This window comes from Epinephelus fuscoguttatus, linkage group LG23 (genome assembly GCF_011397635.1).
Source record: "Epinephelus fuscoguttatus linkage group LG23, E.fuscoguttatus.final_Chr_v1".
NCBI classification, from domain to species: Eukaryota; Metazoa; Chordata; class Actinopteri; order Perciformes; family Serranidae; genus Epinephelus; species Epinephelus fuscoguttatus.
In genome coordinates, this window is record NC_064774.1 from 22,785,385 (window position 1) to 22,805,398 (window position 20,014).

General features: G+C 43.0%; 1 protein-coding gene across 3 annotated transcripts; it reads right to left on the minus strand.

Annotated features, from left to right (window-relative positions):
• Positions 1-121: 121 nt before the first annotated feature.
• LOC125884419 (synaptopodin-2) lies at positions 122-19,766 on the minus strand. Of its 3 annotated transcripts, none has more exons than XM_049569359.1 (5): positions 19,578-19,766; positions 12,961-13,112; positions 11,005-11,786; positions 6,515-9,282; positions 122-2,201 (listed from the first exon to the last, which is right to left on the minus strand). In XM_049569359.1, exons 1-5 carry the CDS (start codon positions 19,683-19,685, stop codon positions 1,608-1,610), a joined length of 4,404 nt encoding a protein of 1,467 aa, XP_049425316.1. In that variant the 5' UTR covers positions 19,686-19,766; the 3' UTR covers positions 122-1,607. The 3 variants fall into 3 exon arrangements, with proteins under 3 accessions (XP_049425316.1, XP_049425315.1, XP_049425314.1); XM_049569358.1 differs by having other exon boundaries at positions 6,455-9,282; XM_049569357.1 differs by lacking the exon at positions 122-2,201 and having other exon boundaries at positions 4,389-9,282; positions 19,578-19,762.
• Positions 19,767-20,014: the final 248 nt, after the last annotated feature.

The window sequence follows — 20,014 nt, forward strand, 5'->3', positions numbered from 1 at the left end:
TACCAACCCCTCCCAACCCCCCCCCCTCCGCTGGATACGGAGCGAGTGACTATGCAAGACAACACATCATACAAAAAGCTTCATGGGATGGTACAGCAAGCAACAAATGGCCTGGAGCCAAGTGTTTCATGCTTGGAATAGAGAGCAAAGAGCACAAACACACAGTGCAATTTGTGAAATAGTGCTATCTGGTTGTATTTATTTTGCAAAATGCTTTTATGTGAATCCATATCTGAAATAGTTTGGAACAGAAATTGATTACTGGTGTTGCATTACGATCATAATAAGCGTTGTTTGAATGGAAGCAATACAGTGTAATTATCACAGATACACTACAGTATGTCAGGATGCTGAGTGAGTCAGTCGAGGCACGACACAATGCTGTGTGATAAATCCTGTTTATGTTTATGAGACTGCTCGGTGGGAATCACATTGGGACATTATGTACACTCTGTGGAAACACCAAGCTAAGTTTAATCTTTGGAGTCTACAGCAAAAGTCCAAACCAAACACACAAACCACTAACATACTGTAAGCAATTCTCCCAGTGCCAGTAAATCTATCATAAACTAAACAATCTTTTATTGTAGTCATAATTAGGACTCATCAGGTCACTCCCAACAACAACTGGCATGTGCCAATTTAAAGGTGCCCAAAGAAAAGAGTTTTGAAAACCTCTATCGGTAGCACAGATGCCCCATTTTCAGCTCTCTCATCTCATCTCATCGTCTTATGGCCAAATGCTAATGCACTAATTAAAATGCACCTGGAAAATAAGTGAATTAATCTCACTTACTGGAGCTTACGCAACCACATGTCCACACACACAACATGCTGAGTTATAGCGCTAACCTTTCCCCCAAGTTTTAAGCCCGACTTCTAATGCATCGCTAATTGGATTCGGACACTAAAATGATTTGCTGATCTGGAAAACACTGCAAATGTAATCATTCTCAAGTTTCATGGATTGAAAAATCAAACAAAGCCAGCAAAAAAAAAAAAAAGTGTGCAATCACTGCATGCTAAATACGTACATCCACCAGGATGCATGGCAAATCCATACGCTCAAAACAATTCAAGAATGGTGGGGTCACTGTGTCTTCCTCCCTCTTAGCATCCTTACATATCTCTTTTCTGAGGACACCATAATTACCTGTTTACTATATTCTGAAATCCTAACTGAACAGTCAAGTTAGTTTTCTCCAGATGTACTGTTACTTTACAATCACTCAAATCTTTCCACGTATTTTATACTCGACACGTCCATTTGCACTCATTATATCCAAACAACATACTCACTGCCTCATCTACAAGCCACTTCAGTGTATTTACCAAACTACAAAGCTGTCAGTTTAATGTTACAGAAATCACTTTTAAGTCTCCACATATTGTTAGAGTAATCGTCTCTTTTCACATTTGATTACGGCATGCAAAAATTCCATCTAAAACTTTTCATACTAAATATTCGACAGCAAAAAAAGCAGAAATGTAAAAATGTTATTCTTTTAGATAGTGATGAGTTAAAAAGAAACTGCACTTGAATGTGTTACTGAATCAGTGAAACTTGCGATCTTACTCATCAAAGGTCAGACAGGTCGAGTTGTGTCCTACTGCCTCCAACTCCAAGTGTTGCTGGTGTACACAGACTTGTAAGTTTGTTTTTCCGAGGGCCTCTTAAACTCAGAAGGGGACACCGAGGGCCCCCGGTTTGCCTGTGTAACTGACCTCTGAGGCTGCCACTGTCTGGGCAGGGAGCTGTAACCAGCACGATCGGCAGGGGTCGAGACACTGCTCCTTGTCAGGGACCCGAATGTCGGCAGAGGAGCTCGACTCTGACTCCGGCTTTGGCTCCAAGTCTGGCTGCCTGTTTTCTGTGGGGCTTCATAAGACACCCTGGCCTTCCACTCTGCTGGCGGCTCGGGCAGCATTTTGCGCTGGGCTGCCAAGCGGACATTTGTGGCGAGGCTTTGCTGGAGGCTCTGGAAAGCAAAGGCTTCATCCACCAGGCCCAGGGGATGCCGAGAGGCGGCCTCCCAGGGCTGAAGGGGTTTGCGGCCTTTCTCTAGCCAGGGTGTCTGTCTTACTGGGGTAGTTGTGGAGGCCTTAGCCAGAGGCTTGGGGGAAGATGAAGCCGAAACAGACTTCTGGCCCGTTGATGGTACTCTGGCTGGTGGGGAAAGCGAGTAGCTCCTGCCAAGTGCCTGTAAAGAAAGATCCAGACATGTTTATTTTAGTAAGGGTTCATTTTTGTTTGGCTGACTGGCCCGTCTGCCAAATTAAATCAACTTTGAAAATGATGGAAAGTAGAGAAGCTCTTTGTCAACACATTTCTTGTAAGTGTTGTAACACTCTAAAATGTTTAATTTTGTTCTCTGTTTCATTCCTATGTATAAATATGTAAAAACACGTTAAGATCTGAAATAGCCAGCAAAATAAATAAACTGTTAAGAGCTCTCATAAATGTATTATTCTAAACTTATTGTGGACTCAATCGTCCATTCCACAGTAAGCCTCCTCAGCCCAGTGCTTTAACATTTGTCCAAACAGAGTCGACTGCTCTCTTGTTTCTCAGAACAACTGGCTTACGCGAGTGCATTGGCTTCCCAGAATAAGCCTCATTCATCTTGTTTTCATTGGATCTGCTTTACTGTGCAGCAACACTTTGAAAAGCATGACACTGACATGGTGAAACTTCTAAATGCTCAATGCTAAAATCTGTATTAGGGTGCCTCTACAGCCGAGGCTTACTGCACGCTGGGTGATAGAGCACATCTGTAACGCATTCTGTTGGCTACGGCAGACATGCAGAAAAGGCAGTGCTGCCATCATCTGGTGAAAGGTGTGTAAGACCAGCAGACAGCAAGAGATGGCTAAAGGAAAGAACAGAGTAGAGAGTGCGGTCATAAAAAAGAGAAATGTAGCTGAATGAGTCAAGGGGGAATAAACTCCCTGCTGACTCAGGTATCTGGTTGGCCTACACCACCCGTGGCTGTGTTATCCTGAATTAGAGCAGACACAAGGAGGAATAAGTAGATCGGTACATGATCTACGGGTATATTTTTATTCTACTGATGGGGATTGAGGAAATAACCATATATTTGCCTTACACTATGTCTGCCATTTTAACATATATCTCAGAAATGGAGCTGAGCAGGTTGGTGTCTAGGATGGTGTGCATACAGATGCTTTTGTTTTGAGACAGATGGTCAAAATAGACCGTTTATGTTAATTTATGGTAATGTCATAAAGTAAGGTTTTCTTTCTATAAAAAAAAGTACATTTGAGAGAAGAACAAATGTGGAAAATCCGCTTTCCCTTTTCTGAATAAAACATAGATAATATCCAGTAACAGATTCCAAAGTTTAGTAGTATCAGCGCTTATTTGACACAGTACCTAAACCATTATTGTGTGGGCTCTGAACCTAGAGTATTTTTTGGTTGTTTACTCTGTTTCATTTCTATTTCATTGCATATCTAGTTTAAGAACCACGTCTTTTATCAAAATGCTTTACCCAGCTTATGCCAGTATTCCATTCAATTGTGATTTTTTTTGTTGATTCATTTGTTGTAAATTAAATTGTCTCTTTTTTTTGTTTTTTGGTCTTTTTATTTTAGTGATTATCATATCTCAGGTAAACCCTGGTATTAATAATAACAATAGCAATAATAATAATAATAATAATAATAATAACATTAAACACTAAAAAAAAAAAGTGTAGTTCAGATAAAGACCAGGAAAGCTGGAGGTAAACTCCAGCCATTTGAGTAGGAATCAAATTCCTCCAGATATAGCCATCGAAACCTGCCAACTCAAGACACCATTAGATACCCACACTTCCACTTAACAAATTACTGCCCTATCTACAACTGCATGACACAACATGGATTTATATTTTCAGCAGGGGGCCCACTCGGTTGACCTCCAGAATTGTGCAATGAGGTTGTCTGTATTCACTGAAGTCACCAGTCTAATAATATCCCTCATGAATGCATCATCAGTTCGTCACTCTGCAGGAATGTGCTTTTCTAGCATTCACCTCAGCTGCTATAAAAGAAGGTGATTTGGATAATGAGGTGTTTCTGGCTGATGTTAACAACCTCTTTATGGAGCACAAACTGTGTTTAGTTTTATTGTTGAAAACTGGTTTCCTACCACTGGCTTTGCGTAAAGATAGTACGTATAAGTGTTACTCTAATGTGATGGTACTTGAGTGGATTTATTCATGGCTGCTTTTTTGTTTCTTTTTGTCAAGGCATATATAGAATAGCTCAGTATTTATAGTACAGGTGGATGAGTGGTGAAATTCAGCAAGACGAAAAGAAAAGTGACTAGAAATAGAAGACACCCAGAAAAGCATGCTCAAAGGACAAAAGAAAGGAAAGCCAACCAAGGATAAAAGACATTTTAATGGCACTGCAGTGAATCATTCAGAAAGTGCACTACGAAGAGAAACACACAAAGGAAAGAAAAAGAAAAGAATATAAAGAACAAAAGCAGCCCTGTACCAAAAATATATTTGTGAACATTACTGGGCTGGTTATCCTTTCAATAATTCTTCTTTTATTTGTCATTTATCATCTGTTTATATGATACAAAAGCAGGGGAAGATGTATAGATATATTATTCATATATATTTCTTTGTGTTATCTGGAAAAATACAATTAGGATTTGAGAAATAGTAGCTTTCACTGGCTTAAGTTGAAATTTAAGCCTACTATCTCTGGACCTCAGCACTCCCTCTCATGAGGCAGTTTAAATATAGTAGCTAACATGATGCAACAGCTGGCAAAAAGCTTAAAATAAAACTAACCCACTAAAGTAGGTGCTATGGAAGAGACACGAGGGAGGGCCACTGAAGAATGAGTTGTTTACAAATGTAACATTTGAAGTTTAAGAAAGTCGGTGCTAGCAGTCACTTTTAGTAAGGAGTACTATTCTATTCTCCGACCTTTACTTGAAACTCCAATGTTGTTACATAATCTCTGCACTCTGACATCACTGACATTGCAAATTTAGCCTTCTGCTTAGTGTCATTACACCCCACAGACCTGACCCTTCTTCCTCACTCTATATTTCTATTTTTACTTGACTCATTTCATGGATTTTTAAGTTCGACTTTTTTTATATTTTAGTTTTCTGTCTGTTTATCTGTTTGTTAAGCAAATAAGATTTGACACATTTAGCATTTTCTTCTTTTCAAAAATCAAATTCCTGTTCTCACTATCTGCTACCACTCTCACTCCTTTCTTTCAATTCTTACTGAGCATCATGCTCCCCTACATTCTTATATCACCACAACTTTAGATTCTTTAACATTAAATTCAAATAATTTATAGTGATTTCTAGGTATCCATACACATCGATGTTAAAATGTGCCTGCTTTATTAACATTTTAAGTTCACTCTGGCTCCTCTGTGTCTGATATGATATACTTACATCTCGCTCTTATTCTTATGCTTTCAATTTGTTTGTTATGCCATTCATATTAGCTCTCAAAAGTGTGAAAACCATCAATCTGTCCTATGACAATGACAAGAGCAGGTGGATGTGAAGATAGTCACTGCAGAAGCAGGTTTTATGTGCTCAAACTAGTCCACTTGGCGGTGGACTGCGAGAGCACCAACCCTTTGACTCAGGCAAACATCATGACACCATGTCATGATTCAACCAGAATCACTCTTTATCAACTGCTGTAGGCTTCCACACCTGGGCTGAGCTCTTTTTAGCTGTAAACTTAGGTTTGGGAGCAGTTGCGGCATTGCCACCTGATGCAGACTCAGGCCTTGCAGCTAAAGGAAAACTGGGAGCAACATAGCTACTGGGAGGCTGTGGCTGGTAAGGTACTGAGGGAGCTGCCAAGTAGGGAGGGCTACTGGCTGGTTGGTAAGGGGCCTGTGGAGCCTGCTGGTACGGAGCATTTGGAGACTGGGGAGCTTGGGGATGATAAGCAGGTGGGGCAGGTTGCTGATACTGTTGGTTATATGCTTGCTGGTACGGACCAACAGGGGGTTGCTGGTAAGGATTGGAAGGAGGATAAACATTAAGTGGGTTCTGCTGGTAGTGGCCATCATGCATCATAGGCTGCATGGGCATCCCATATGGTTGCTGGGGATATGGGGCATTATATGGTCCACCTGGCTGGACGGGGGCCATTTGCTCATATTGAATTGGCTGGTTTTCAACAGGTGGGTTAGGGGGTGCACAGTCGGGCTTAGGTTCAGGTGGCTTGGCAGCCTCTACTGCTGGGCCATAGGTAAAGAGTGAGGAATTAAGTTGATAGGGTTGATGCTTCATAACATCGACAACATTGAGGGGTTTAGGGGCAGACTGTTTGTCTGTGGCTTTTTTCTTGGCTTTTGTTGATGGGATACTTGGAGGGGGCTGCTTTGATGCTGCTGGGGGATAAGAAGGGGACTGAATAGGATTATATGCCCGTGAAGGAGGGGCACGTACATTTGGTGTATATTTCCACTCATTCGGTAAGGAAGCAGTTGGTGATGTTGACCGGCTTGCCTTGTTTGCTTGCACAGTCTCAGAGTCCACAACAAATTTCTCCATACGAGACTGCCTCTTGGCGAACATATCAGCTCCTTTCCCTCGAACGGCTGGCATCTCGAAAGATGAACCTTGGGATGCTGGGTTTAAGACAGTTGCCATTGGGTTGATGGGTGATGAAACTCGTTGACGAATGGTGAAAGAGTGCATTCGCTGTGGTGGAGGTGGAGGGGTCCGGTTTTGGGGGGTCTGCTGTGGTGGTTGCCAAGGTTTTGGAGAAGGACGAGTGTTCACCATTGATGTGGAAATGGGTGTTTGTTGTGACTGTGGTGCCCAGGCATTCACAGGTGTCTGCGGTTGTGCCTGAGGTGGAGGCCATGTATTCATTGGTGGTTGTGGTGGAGTCTTTGGAGTGGACTGTTGCCAGTTTGGTTGTGGTGTGGGCTGGGGTGGAGCTGGTTGAGCCCAAGGTGGTTGATGTTGGGCCTGATTTTGCTCTTGGGCCCAAGAATTCATGGGGTGCTGGGCAGGTACTGGCTGCCATGGATTCAAAACGGCTGGAGGCTGCGCTGGAGGTTGAGCTGGAGCTGCTTGGATCCAAGGTGGCTGAACTTGGGCTTGAGTTTGTGATGGAGGCCATGCATTAATTGAAGGTTGCTGTTGAGCCTGAGCTGAGACCCAAGGGGGTTGAGGCTGACCTGGTGCTTGTGCCTGTGGCCATGCTTGTTGTGGGGCCTGATGCTGTGGTTGCTGAGCCCATGTTGGCTGTGGCTGGGATTCTGGCTGAACCTGCTGAACCCAAGGAGGTTGTGCTTGGGGCTTCTGCTGGGGTTGTTGCACCCATGGTGGTTGATGCTGAGAGTCTGTTTGTGATGGCTGTGCCCATGGGGCTTGGGGCTGCTGCTCCACTGGTTCTTGAGGTTGACCCCAAGTTGGTTGCATTTGCTGCAGATTTGGTTGCTCGTGAGAGTGTGTCCAGGGTGGCTGAACCTGTTGTTGCCCTTGAGGCTGGGCCCAGGATGGCTGAATTTGAGGGGCCCAAGTACTGGTGGGAGGTTGAGGCTGTGCTTGGGTCTGAGCAGGTTGACGTGTCACCCAAGGTGGCTGTGGTGGTGACTGACTTGGAGGTGGTTCCTGGGGCTGCACTTGAGCTGGGTGCCAAGAATCGGTAGATGGTTGTTGCTGAACTTGTGTTTGTGCTGGAGCCCAGCTAGTCACAGGAGCAGGCTCAGGCTCAGGCTGCAGGGTCGAATTCATGTGACCATTTTCCTCCTGCGCTGTCATTTGCAGAGGCTGCTGTTGAGGTTCAGGCTCCGGAAGAGTCCATGTGCGCTGTTCCTCTGTGGTGGTGCTGGCAAGAGCCTCCTGGGGGGTAGGAGGGGGAGAGGGCTCAGGGGCAGGTGCAGGGGTTGGCTCTAGTTCTGGAGCAGGAGTAGCCTCTGTGGTGGGGGCTACAGCAGGTGTGGACACACTATTTTCAGCTTGTTGAGGCATGTCCTGGTTGGTCATTTCTATCTGTGGGGACCAAGGAGGAGAGATGGGGTTGATCACAGGTTTTGGAGCCACTGGTGGAGGAGTCTTGTGTTTAACTCCTTGAGACTGCAGGAAATTACAAGCCTCAGCCCCAAGGCTAAGGTAGTCTTCCTCAGGTCCTGACTCAAACCCCTTCTTGTCACTTCTGTTGAGGAGATTTAGCAGTGCTGGGTTAGGAGACACTTTTGGTGCTTCCTTAAACGTGAACATAGGCTTGCCAGCATTCCTCCTCTTTGCATCTGTCAAAAGGCCAGTCCGACTTGCGGGGGTGGAAATGCGCTCATCACGGGAAGCTATCTGCTCTCCTTGCCCTGCAGAATCTTGATTGGTCCCACTCATTGCGGGAGAATAAGCCACCATGTTGTCTGCCGAGAAAGGCTTTGCAGTACGATTGCTGAAAGAACTCTGCATCTCACTTGTTTGATGTTGGACTGTGCCATTGATGTTTGTAGCATAGTGCTGCATTTGCTGTTGCGCTTGATGATATTCTTGCTGCTGCTGCTGCTGCTGATACGCTTGCTGTTGTTGATAATGCTGTTGTTCATACTGTTGTTGCTGATATTGTTGTTGATATTGTTGCTGTTGGTAGTTCTGCTGTTGCTCATAGTACTGCTGTTCCTGATACTGCTGGTATGGTTGTTGTTGGCTTTGTTGGTGCATATTTACATCCATGTAAGCATGGCTTTCTGTTGTGGACTGCATGTAGGAGTGCTCTTCCATCTTCTTTTCAGCAGTCTGCACTGCCTCTACAGGAATCCCCTGACGCCTAAGCTCCTCATGTTCAGCAGCAATCTCATCCATCCTCTGACGCCGTTGGGCAAACATTACGGCACCTTTGCCCTTGGTTTCAGGCAAACATTCCATCTCTTTTTGGTTGTTAAGGTTCCTCTCAATCTCAAGGAGACCCCTGTCCAAGTTGATAGTTAGCACACCTTTTCTACTATGGGCATTAGTGAGGAAATGCTTGTCTATTTCAGAACCGTCTGGAGCCACAAGGGTAAATTCAACAGTGTGGGTTTCTTCTTTGTCGTCTTCGTTTTCCTCGTCTTCGTCACTGAACTCTGGTTCGTCTTCTCCTGTGCCGTAGCTCACAAGTGTGTATTTCTTGGCCCTTTGCCGATGTTTCTTGAACATCAACACCCCCTTGTTGTTGGGGTTGGGCGGAGCAGCCGTAAGAAGGAGGGCAATACGTTTACATTTGGACTTGGCTTCCTTCACCTGCTTCTCGGACAGACTCTCACTGCGCCTGAGCCCTGTATAGAGAGGAGAGTTTAGTGTTTAGAATAAAAAGGGTTATAGATAGGGCAATCAAAATAAATGCTTTACCTGGCAATATGGGTATTAATAAAATACAGTGGAGTTCAGATCAACACAAATTGAACTCCCTTGAAACGGCTTGCTTTTCTATGTCTTGATATGAAACATTAATTTTGCTTTTCAGCTCTTTGATCACAAGGACAACTTCAAGGCTGTCCTTACATAGTGTATCTACAAGGATAATGTAATTGTAATTGACTTAATTACTTTAAAGTAAGAATGTAAATAGCTATTTTCTTCATATTTTCATAATCCTTAATGCCTATCAGAAAATAAAGTTTCTTTTCCTCATATGAACCCATTTTGGTTTAGCTCTCATCTGAAGAGTAAAAATAGATTTTGCACAAGTAACATGGTGACAGATGATAACGTTAAGTTTCGAAACAAAGTCAAGCAAGATGCAAAGCTATTGATTTCATCATGTAACGTCACATTGATATCAGCCTTCTGTAAAAAGTAAGCTCTAAAAAGTACATGCAATGTTCACATAAAAAGCAGAGGCACATAACAAGACTAATAACAACTGATATGCACTGTGGTTGAACTGATCCGAACTAAGCTATTCGCTTCACATTCTTAGACCGCATATAATCTTTATCCACCTATAGCTGTGTGCTTTTTCTCATTTGCTCATTCAGTTGGACATAAAACATCAACTCATAAAGCAATCATGAAATCCTCTGACCCACGTCTAATATCCTCATTTGTTCACAGACAATGAACTACACTAAATCAGTAGTTCTTCTCCATAAAGTAGCCAGGAATAGGATCTAAGAAAGATTAAAGATAGCCTGCATGCAATAAATTCACCCAGACCAGAGCTTCTTTACCAGTCCTTATCTGTAGGTTCACAAGCTCTCTACTGAAAACCTTCTGTTCTTCTCAAAACACATTACTGACACTAAGGCCAATCTGATGACAGACATCAAACAACAAAGCCACTCTCAAACCATCCAACAATACAAAGCTGTAATAAAATAATACAAAAGCTTCCTTTTTCATATTCCTGCAAGACTAACCTGAAGGTGGAGGAGACAGCGGGAGTGAGCGACGGACTCACTTTTTTAGCTCAGTTAAAGCACCCAGTTTGAAAGGATCAGGTAACCGGCTATGGGAGCACATGCTGGTGTCTGTCAAAGGGCCACTTCTGCAGGCATCATCAGCGTGCTGGTGTTATATTTATGTCTTCTACACAGCTCAGAGGGGTGCCAAAGTATCCATATTCATTATCAAGCCTCTTTGAATGGATAATTTAAGACGTTTTATAAAGTCTAGTAGCTTCTCACATGTGATCAAGCCATTTTTTTCTTTTGATTATTTGTATTTAGTTTATCACCACCCTATCTATGCTGTGCCTCTGCACTATCCTTTGACTCTGCTGTAGTTCAGGTTAGACCCGGAAGTACATGCTTCCATTTGAAGGAATGACACCCTCCTCCAACGGCAATGAGAGACAGGCACTATTTTAAGGAGCACACACACTTGACATCAGGCTTTGGAATGCACACATGTTGTAGACAAATGTAATTTGGTGCTGACCTATTAGCATGCAGATCTCAACTCAAAGAATAGATCTTTATTACTCACACACATAAAGAAAGAATGCACACCAGGATAACACTACCTGGTACAAATGGAAATGGTACATAGGTACTTACTGGCGTGTCTTGCCCTGTGCTTGTTGGGTTTGTCTTGATCCCCCTCAGAGTCAGAGTCCTGCTCCTCAGCTGGTGTCACCTCTTCTGATGGAATTCCAAATGAGACCGTGAAAGACCCAGGAACTCCCTCACTGTGCCCTCCTCCTTCTTCTCCTTCACTTTGGGATCCAACACTTCCACTGACCCTGGAGCCACCCACACTCAGGATGCCCCTCCCTGCTCCTGATGCTGCCGGCTGCTGCAGAATGACCTCCACCTGCCTCAGCATCGAAGGGGAGCTGAGCACCACTCCATGCTGGCCGAGCGGCTCTCTGACAGGACGCGGTACGTGGTGTGACGCGGTGGCGGTGTAAATCGTCTCGGCCACCTCTCTGTTTGAGAGTTCCCCCTCTATCCCATGAGCACTCCCGAGGGCGCTGCAGCCCATATCGTCCAAGCTTTGCTCAGACAGGGACACCTGGAGCTCCACCATGTCCCCAGGCGAGAAGCACCGCTGTGTTCCTTCATCATTTTGCTTATAAACAAGCTCTCGGCTTCTCTGATCACCAGATGAGGGAACGTGTAGCTCGGTGTAGAGCAGCTGGGGTCCCTTGGGTAACTTATTGTCCAATTCCCCATAGCAGGCCTCATCCTGGGACTCAGATATGTAGAGTTCCCTTGGGATTTGGGACCTGTGCTTTGGGGAGAAGATGTGGAGGGTGGTGCTTTCTAAAGCCTCACCAGAGGCATCCCTCTCACCACAGTATGTCTCCTCTGATTCTTCTGAGGGAGTGGTGCAGTATCTTTTGGAGGAGAGGGGAGAACAGGAATGAGTGAGTGGTGCAACTTCTCTTCGCTCAGTGACCATTGTTAATTTTTAACATCAATAAGAGCTAATGTCTTATTTTTAATGCACAAGACCCAAAACCCAATTTACTCTTTGAAGAACCTACAATATAAGAGCAATCACTTTGAGATTAATACAAAATCTCCATGTTGCCTTTAAAGCATATACTTTTTGCTGTCATCAATTATCTTCTATTTTCTAGGTGTGATTTCCACACATTTATAATATCTGAATAAAAAAATACATCATCCCTGAGGAACAGAGCCAATGGATTGTTGACAAAGTAAGGCTCGTCTCCCATTGCTGACATCCTCAAAGTAATCAAGTAGATCTAATCTTCATGCAGCAAGTTAAATGAAAGGGTCAGGTCACTGAAGAGGGAAGTAATCATATTTCAATATTGCTCTGCCTAATTTCCACATCCAAGGTCAGCGAGGAATAGCATAACAGAATGTCATTACTTCTGACTCCAGCTATTGAATTTAAGTTGATTGGACCTCAGTGACTACTCATTTTCTCCAAATGGGAAAGACTGACATATCATAATACACTTTGATAGCTACAAGCTGAGGTCATCTGCTTTCCAAGTCTTCAGAGACAGGATTCTATCATCATGCAGTCATAGAAACAATTTTCTAGATTCAAGAACTATACTGATGTTAACCATATATCCCTCTGAGGTTTAAACGTGGGCACACTGAGCACATGCAACAATATTTGAGGACATGTCACTCTGATAACAGCAACGCCCACTGAGTAATGGCTGAGCAGCTGCATGTCAATCAGACACACAAATCTGTAACACCTTGGCCGAACCACTTTGGAAGGTCAGCATGACTGGCACACATTACCTCGTTAATTCACATGCAAGACATGAATGCATTTATATATACACAGACAGTCAGTGGTTCGTTGAGCAATACAAAAGGGCACAGGTCATAAAACAACATGCTATCTAAATGCTAATACAGTGGTGCAATAATTATTTTGCATTGCTGTTGTACTGCGCGGCTCAGTTGTCAGAGGCTGTGGTGTAACTGCATGCGCAGACGTTTTCAAACATGTTGTGCTTGTGTTTTCTGCAATTCACAGAGCGCCACTTCACTATCATTAATCTAATGCGCCCCTACCTTTTGACAAGCAGCTGCAGACAGTCGATCGATGTGTCGATGAGCGCAAAGGCCCGTAGGAGGGTGAGATCAGCACATGGCTCTCCGTTGAGTGATACCACCTCATCACCTTCCCGCACTCCAGCTTGGAAGGCGCGACCGTCTTCGTCTACCTGTGGAGAACATTATCTTAGCAAGAGTATAAGACAGATCACACACCAGGTCAGTGTCCATTATCAGCCTGGGTAAATGCTTCACTATCATCATTAGGTAACTGTATCCTCAGCTGCCAGTGGCCTCAAAAACAAATGTTCTCCCTCAGATAAGCATGCTGACCAGCTGTAAAGTGGGGATGCCCCAAGTGTGAGAACTGCCCTCTAACCTTCACACACAGCCTGGCTATGACAGTGCTGCTATTTACAGGAAGTCAAAATAAATCATCTTTGAAATGTTGCCAGTGGCTACTAAGGTCATAATACAGAAACCTCTCCCCTGGGTCAGTGTCACGAATCCATTTTTATCTGGGAAAGCAAGCGCACAACAGTGGTTAAGAGTCAGGCTGAAGATAATAATAATAATGTATACACAACAGACAGTTAAACACTAGTTAGTGGTTAGCACTAAGCTAAGTGCAATGCTGACGGCCTCTACAAATGCAATGTGGCTTCCTGGGAATGCTGAATGGGTTATCCCCTTTAACATGAGTATTATGTTAAAGCCAGGCAATGATTGATAACGTGTGTAGAGGGCAACAATTCTCTGTGAAATCCTACATAAAGTACATCCTTGGTGAATCAGACAAATACACGTTTTCAGACAGGATCGTTAGTGTTTGAGTGATATCAAATAAGGATATGACAGGTGAGGTAGTGGCCCTTTTTTCTTTATTAATTCAAAATATTTAGAGATGAGGTGTATGATCAACAAGTTACTGCTCAATTGCACACTACAATGCACTACAGTGTCACCGATAATGAAGACAGACAGTGCCAGTTCTACCTTGTATTTTAACCGTGCAGCTGCATATCATTGCTGTGGGCCAGCTCTGTGCAGACCCATTTAAAGGGCACCTCTTTACACAGTTAAACTAATGACTGATGGTTTCATTCCCTTGTAATTGGTTCCTGAGGCCTATAAAACGGTTCATTAATAAGAGGATTTAATAAGGAGAAATACCCCATAAATTTTGCACAAAAGGCCACTTATACAGTGAGGGGTATAAATGATGACTTCAGCACCGCGCAATTACGGGATATGCTCTCAGGAAATATGTCAAGATATTTAGCAAATACTACAAACAAACAGCTTTGTAGTGTCTTGAGATTTCTCACCACTTCAAAACATATTAATGCTAGCTTTCTGTGTGTTTTAACACGTGCACTATCTCCAGTTTAATTGTTGCAGCCTCTCAGTGGCAAAATGCCATAAAAATAATCCTAAAACACTGGAAGATAATACTCCATAACTCAATTTATCCACCATAATGAAGTCACATATTATGACTTCTCCCTGAAAGAATCAATTTACATACAAATCTACACAGTTCAAATTGAATGCAGGTTAATGTTTGACACTGAACATGTGTAAATGACCATGCTATTTTGGCATCTGCCACCGTGGCAACACTGTTTACTCCATCACATCAGCACTAAACAAAAACAGTCGTCTAGGTTTCTTATATCTGAGTTGCCGTTACCAAGAAAACCTTCCTGGCAAGCAGCAGCCACATAAATTGTGAAACTGCTAAGAGCTCACAGCTCAGGCATTTCAGAACTTAAAACTGTGGTCATCCATCACCCTGTTAAGTTTAACAACACAACACGCAGACAGTCTGTGGTGCTTTCTCCTGCATTGCTGGGTTTTCATACGTTATGGTCATGCAGGTAAGGTGACAGGAAGGAGGAAACATGGTAGGATACATGAGATAACACACCAAACGTTCCTTTTTCAATTGACATGAATCCAACTTGAGATACCTGCAGTAAAACAATCTTGTCACTAGATGGCGACGCACACACACACATCTCTTGATGCAGGAGGACGAGGAGAATCCCTGTGTCCCCCTGTTTTGTGCACCAGAGACAGAGCCATATTTCAACCAGTCTCAGTGAATCAGTTCATCTGTCTGGCACGCCTCTGTTGCTTGTTGACTTTTGTGTCATTACTTGTACTGCAAAGAAAGATGCAAACTATTTTTTGCAGTGTGCCAACATCAACAAGGAGCACTACCTTCCCTCCTTTTTTTGACAGAACCTTTACCACAAAAGCCTGAGGCAATAAAATGAGCCTACTTTCCTATATATACAAAAATATTTTATGAGCTACTTTATAGGGCTGCTAACTCTCAGATAAACCCCCTGTGACTCCATCCCTGAGTTTTTAACAGTTAACAGTGTGCAAGCAGACCCTATAAGGCCGCCTGTGTGCCTGTCTATCGGGACACCTCATTACAGGGAAGAAGGTTTGTCTCCAAGGCCCCAGCAACCGCTCCTGCTCCAAAAAAGGAGGGGAAACATTTATCGTTGTCTCTTCTCACAACACAAAGATACACAGGCAGTCAGGCAACGTTCAAAGCAGGCAGATAGCACCTAGTGTCTTAATCCTGTTTGTCATATGCTGCGCGTAAAGAGAAAGTCTCCAGTGATGGTGCAGGAAAGGATTGCAAATAAATAGCCAGTTTTTACAATAAAGTGCTTCCCAAAATTGTCGTGATCAGCAGCGGATTTTACTACCGACATCATGTGGGGCCACCAATTAGACAACATTATAAGCCCCCATCCTGGGTTGGCCATTTTCAAATTATCTGTTTAACAGGCTTCGACACAACAGAAAATCACAGGAAATACAGGACTGCATCATGTTATCCTCACAGCTCCTGGCGGTTCCTGCCCTTCACAGCTTTAAGTAATTATGTTTTTAACATTTGAGGGAAATATTTTCCAGCTGCCTAACAGGTAGACTCACACCATGTGGGAGGATAGTTACATCTAATGTCTTTGTTCACGGATGTATTCTTCGTAAGAGGAGAGGCGTAGAAACATTTCCAGCATCAGTGAGGTTAGTTTAGTTATTTCATCATCACATTTGTCAGGGGCCATGTACAAAAAGTGATATATATTGTGCCAGATTAAGCTTCTAGCCAATATCCCCCTCTCCTGCAAACAATTTCCAACTTGTTGCTAACACACTGCACTGCATTGTGTTATGCTGAATTACGTGTGTGTTTATACAAGAGCTCAGCATTTATCCTTGACTTTAATTTGATCTAAGATGACTTTGCACAAATGTTTCTTAAATTGGGTTTTGGGAAGTACTTTTATTTTTGAAAGAAGCCTACATAGGTGTTATGTAAATAATACTTGTCAATAAAATTACAACTTAAAGGTGCAGTGTGTAGGATTTAGTGGCATCTAGTGGTGAAGTTGGACATTGAAAGTAGATACAAACGGCTCATTCTAAGGTGACGAAAACACGATGATTCTTATTTTCAGGTGATTATACACAAATGAACACATATTTATGAACATTGCATTCCATTTCTGCCGACATATACGTATACCAAAATCTTTCACGCTGGACCTTTATTATGATTAATTAATGACTGAAAGCACAGATTTTGACCAACGGGATAAAACTAAATGTACTTACAGGTACATTTTGCAACATTTACTATTGTTTGTATCATTTTTTTTGATAAACTGAGGGACTGCTCCTTTATGGTTTCTTAAGCTAAATATACTACAACAAAAAAAACCTTTGGTTTGGCTGAAAACCCCCTTGTCACAAAGCTGAAAACAAGACTGTCGGTGAGTCACATCTTAGTCCATCTGGGCCTCACTTTGGCTGCAGCTGGCAAGGAGCATCCACAGCCAGGAACACTGCAACTCACAACTATATCATCGAAATATAAAGCAGTGGCAGCTTTGGTCTTTATCTGTTTAGATGATGTGAACCAGAAAAGGGGGAAAAACTAGCACAGTCATCAGCTGAGGTCACTGCTCTCTCTCCTGGGACCAGGATGTCGATGTTTTGCTGGAAAACACAAAGCCAAAAACTCCAGTAATGGAAGGAGCTGTGAAGCACTTTGTTTACTCTGGGAAAATGGCGCTGAATGAATGAAGCCGTGGCATTTTTGCTGATTGCTTGGCAGCTTAATAAGGTTCCTATGGTGCACTATTAGGAGTGAGAAATCGGCAACAAGGGCCCTCTTTGCTCTGGAAAAGGGCAAGATAACCCAGGCAGAGGAGGAGGACTTTTATTACAAGCTATGAACATACTTAAATGGAATAGGGATAACATTTGGATTAGTTCATACTCTGAGAAGTCTCAGACTTTCATTACATTTGTTTTGTCATCCAGTGCTCCATAACTGATTTGATGCATGTTGACATTCCACATACCAAGATGGCATACCTTCGTAATTAGGAGGCCAAAATGTCTCCTGTTAAGCGATTTTTGGTTGAGTTTTGCATCTAAGTCTTTTCACTTATGCAAAGTCATTCAAAACAAGCACTGAAGATCAGATGTAAACTGTTCTATGTTTTCCTCAAGGTGCGTCGGTGTGTTCGTGGGTCACGACTTATAAGAATCTTGCATTGTGCAGTTTCTGTAGCTTTAAAAATAAAGTGACCTCATCCACTTTGTACTCAGGCCAGCACTCCGAAGAAGAAGAAAAATACGGCCTCCCTTATATGGAAAGAACCTTTTTAGAGTGGATACCCCGTGCCCCTACACTGTACTGCCTGTCAGTACACTGAACAATCACTTTCTCTCAGGAAACAAAACAAAAGTTTCCACCACATTCAACAGAAGCTTTAAAACACACACATTTTATCAGACACAGGAGAGCCTCTAAACTGAGAGTATCTGTCACGATCTTGGTATGTTTGTTTTTTGACTTGTAACTAACAGACTTGGCTCACCGTCCTTCCCACAAGAAGAGTTTGGAGGTATGTTTAGAGTTATGCCTTCCAGATGAGGGGGACAAAAACCTCCAGATACCCTGCGCTGAGGCCTAAGCATCATGTCGCTACCTCACTTTAATAGGCCAACACTTAGTGTATTTACAAGACTCTTTGCAGGCTAAAATACTCTAACACCCCATTTATGTGTAGAATTAGACCGTAAAGTTTCAAGAGAAAATTAACACTGAAACATTAGAAGTAGGGGGCATTCCCCCATATGGGGAAAAGGACTGCGACTTTAAGTGTTGGCTTGTTTACTAAACCTCACAGTTGCTGCTAATTTTGTGTGTACAAGACTTTGTGGAGTATTTGTATATATGAAAATGAACAGGCTTGGCAGGTTGCTGTGGATCTACAAGAATTTGCTTGGATCTTGAAGTTGTCTGCAGTCTACATTTGTGATTTTGTGAAACAATTTCGACCTGCAGTATCAGGGTATAGAGCAATTATCATTTATTAAAAGCCAGAATCAATGATAATATTATTTTCAGTCTCTTAAAATCAACTAACCAGATGTTTATGAGCTAGTTTGACGCTTCAGTTGATGTGTATCCACCTGCACGATTACAAAAGACTATTTCCCGCCAACAAATGTGGAAATAATAACAATATTCATACAAAAATCCCAATAAAAGTCACAGATGAACATCTGAATTATGGCTTTGATTGTTTGAAAGTGCTAAGCATCTGTCATTCGAGTGATCTATTGCTGCTTTCAGAGTGCTCTCTCTCCTCTGGTGGGAGCTTTGATGTCGCAGGAATGCAGCTTAAGAAAAACATTTACATGTTCACTATGTTGAGGAAAAGTTGACGAGGGATCTGGTCAGCTTGAGCACTTGTGAACATGCGTTGCTATACCATATATAGTGTCTCGGCAGGTCTTCAAAGTAAAGACACCTGGCTGTACCTCTCTCAGTGCATGTTCACATCACAGGAAAATATCAGCTGTCTCTATTTCTGACAATTTGATGACTTCACATAGACATGAGGGTAAATGTATGAAGAACTGACATGCCAGTTGAGCACCATCAGGAAAGTGGCTTCATCTGAGGGCAGCTGAAATCCTCTACTGTTACCTGTGAGGTTTATTACCACATTATCAGCCTAAACAAATGTCAAGTAGTCAAAGTAGTAATAGCATAACCAAAATTTGCCAACCCTCCTTTCTGTCATGTATCTTAATGTTCTTTTAAAGTGACGTCAGATGACTTTCAGCTTACTTGTTAGTTTGTTTGCATAGGTATCCCTGCATACCTCTCCTCACACTCTTCACTCGTCTGAATAACGCTTTGCTGTTTTGCTGAAGTCTGTGTGAGAGATGACAGATCCCACTGCCCTCAGCCTCACACTCTCTCTTGGCCTTGACCATATAAGGGTCCCGAGGAATCTCGCACCAAAACCCAGCCAACGCACACAAAAATGCAGCGACAAGCATTGCTCCGAATTAATACTCTCCCACCAGGAGATGTTCAACTTTTGGAACACACTTTTGTCACTGAATTCCTAAACAAAACTCGATCAGAGCTGATACCACAGATATGGAACTTGTAATCCACATTTAGGAATGTGGATGTTTTCTGTAAAACTTCCAGATAATGCTGTTCCACCTCACATTAATACCTTGATGTGAATAACATGAACACCTATCAGTCTGACAGATACATAGATGGATACCTTGGAGACCAAAAAGGGTCTGTAGGTGTCCCCCTCTCCCTCTCTCAGAGTGAATCCCCAGGGTGCACCACCACGCAGCGTAACGCAGATGTAATCCCCGGTGCCCATGCTGCGCACAGCTCCTCAGCCAAACCTCCACAGCGCGAACATCGAGCTGTCAGCCGGACCAACAGCACTTTGCAAAAACCACCTCCACCACACCGCTGTATAATCCCCATCATCTGAGTTCTCCCTGAGTCCAACCCGCTCCGAGAGACGTCACGGCGCACGGACCCGCCTGCAGGCGTTGCATGCAACTGGTGGTTTGTCATGGTGATCTCTTGAACTTGAATGTTACAGCCTGCCTGCAGCTGTGGCATCTTATTAAACATGGGATAACTTCGACACGATACTTTGAAAAATAAATCTCACCAAGCTTCTGCAGTAAATAGATTTTA

Bases quoted from the DNA above. Each gene is read 5' to 3' on its own strand.
- LOC125884419 (XM_049569357.1), bottom strand. From the start codon at position 19,685: ATGGGCACCGGGGATTACATCTGCGTTACGCTGCGTGGTGGTGCACCC. The intron at 13,113-19,577 runs GTATCCATCTAT...TGTTCTCCACAG, and splicing joins GACCCTTTTTGGTCTCCAAG to GTAGACGAAGACGGTCGCGC. The intron at 11,787-12,960 runs GTAGGGGCGCAT...CTCCTCCAAAAG, and splicing joins CTGCAGCTGCTTGTCAAAAG to ATACTGCACCACTCCCTCAG.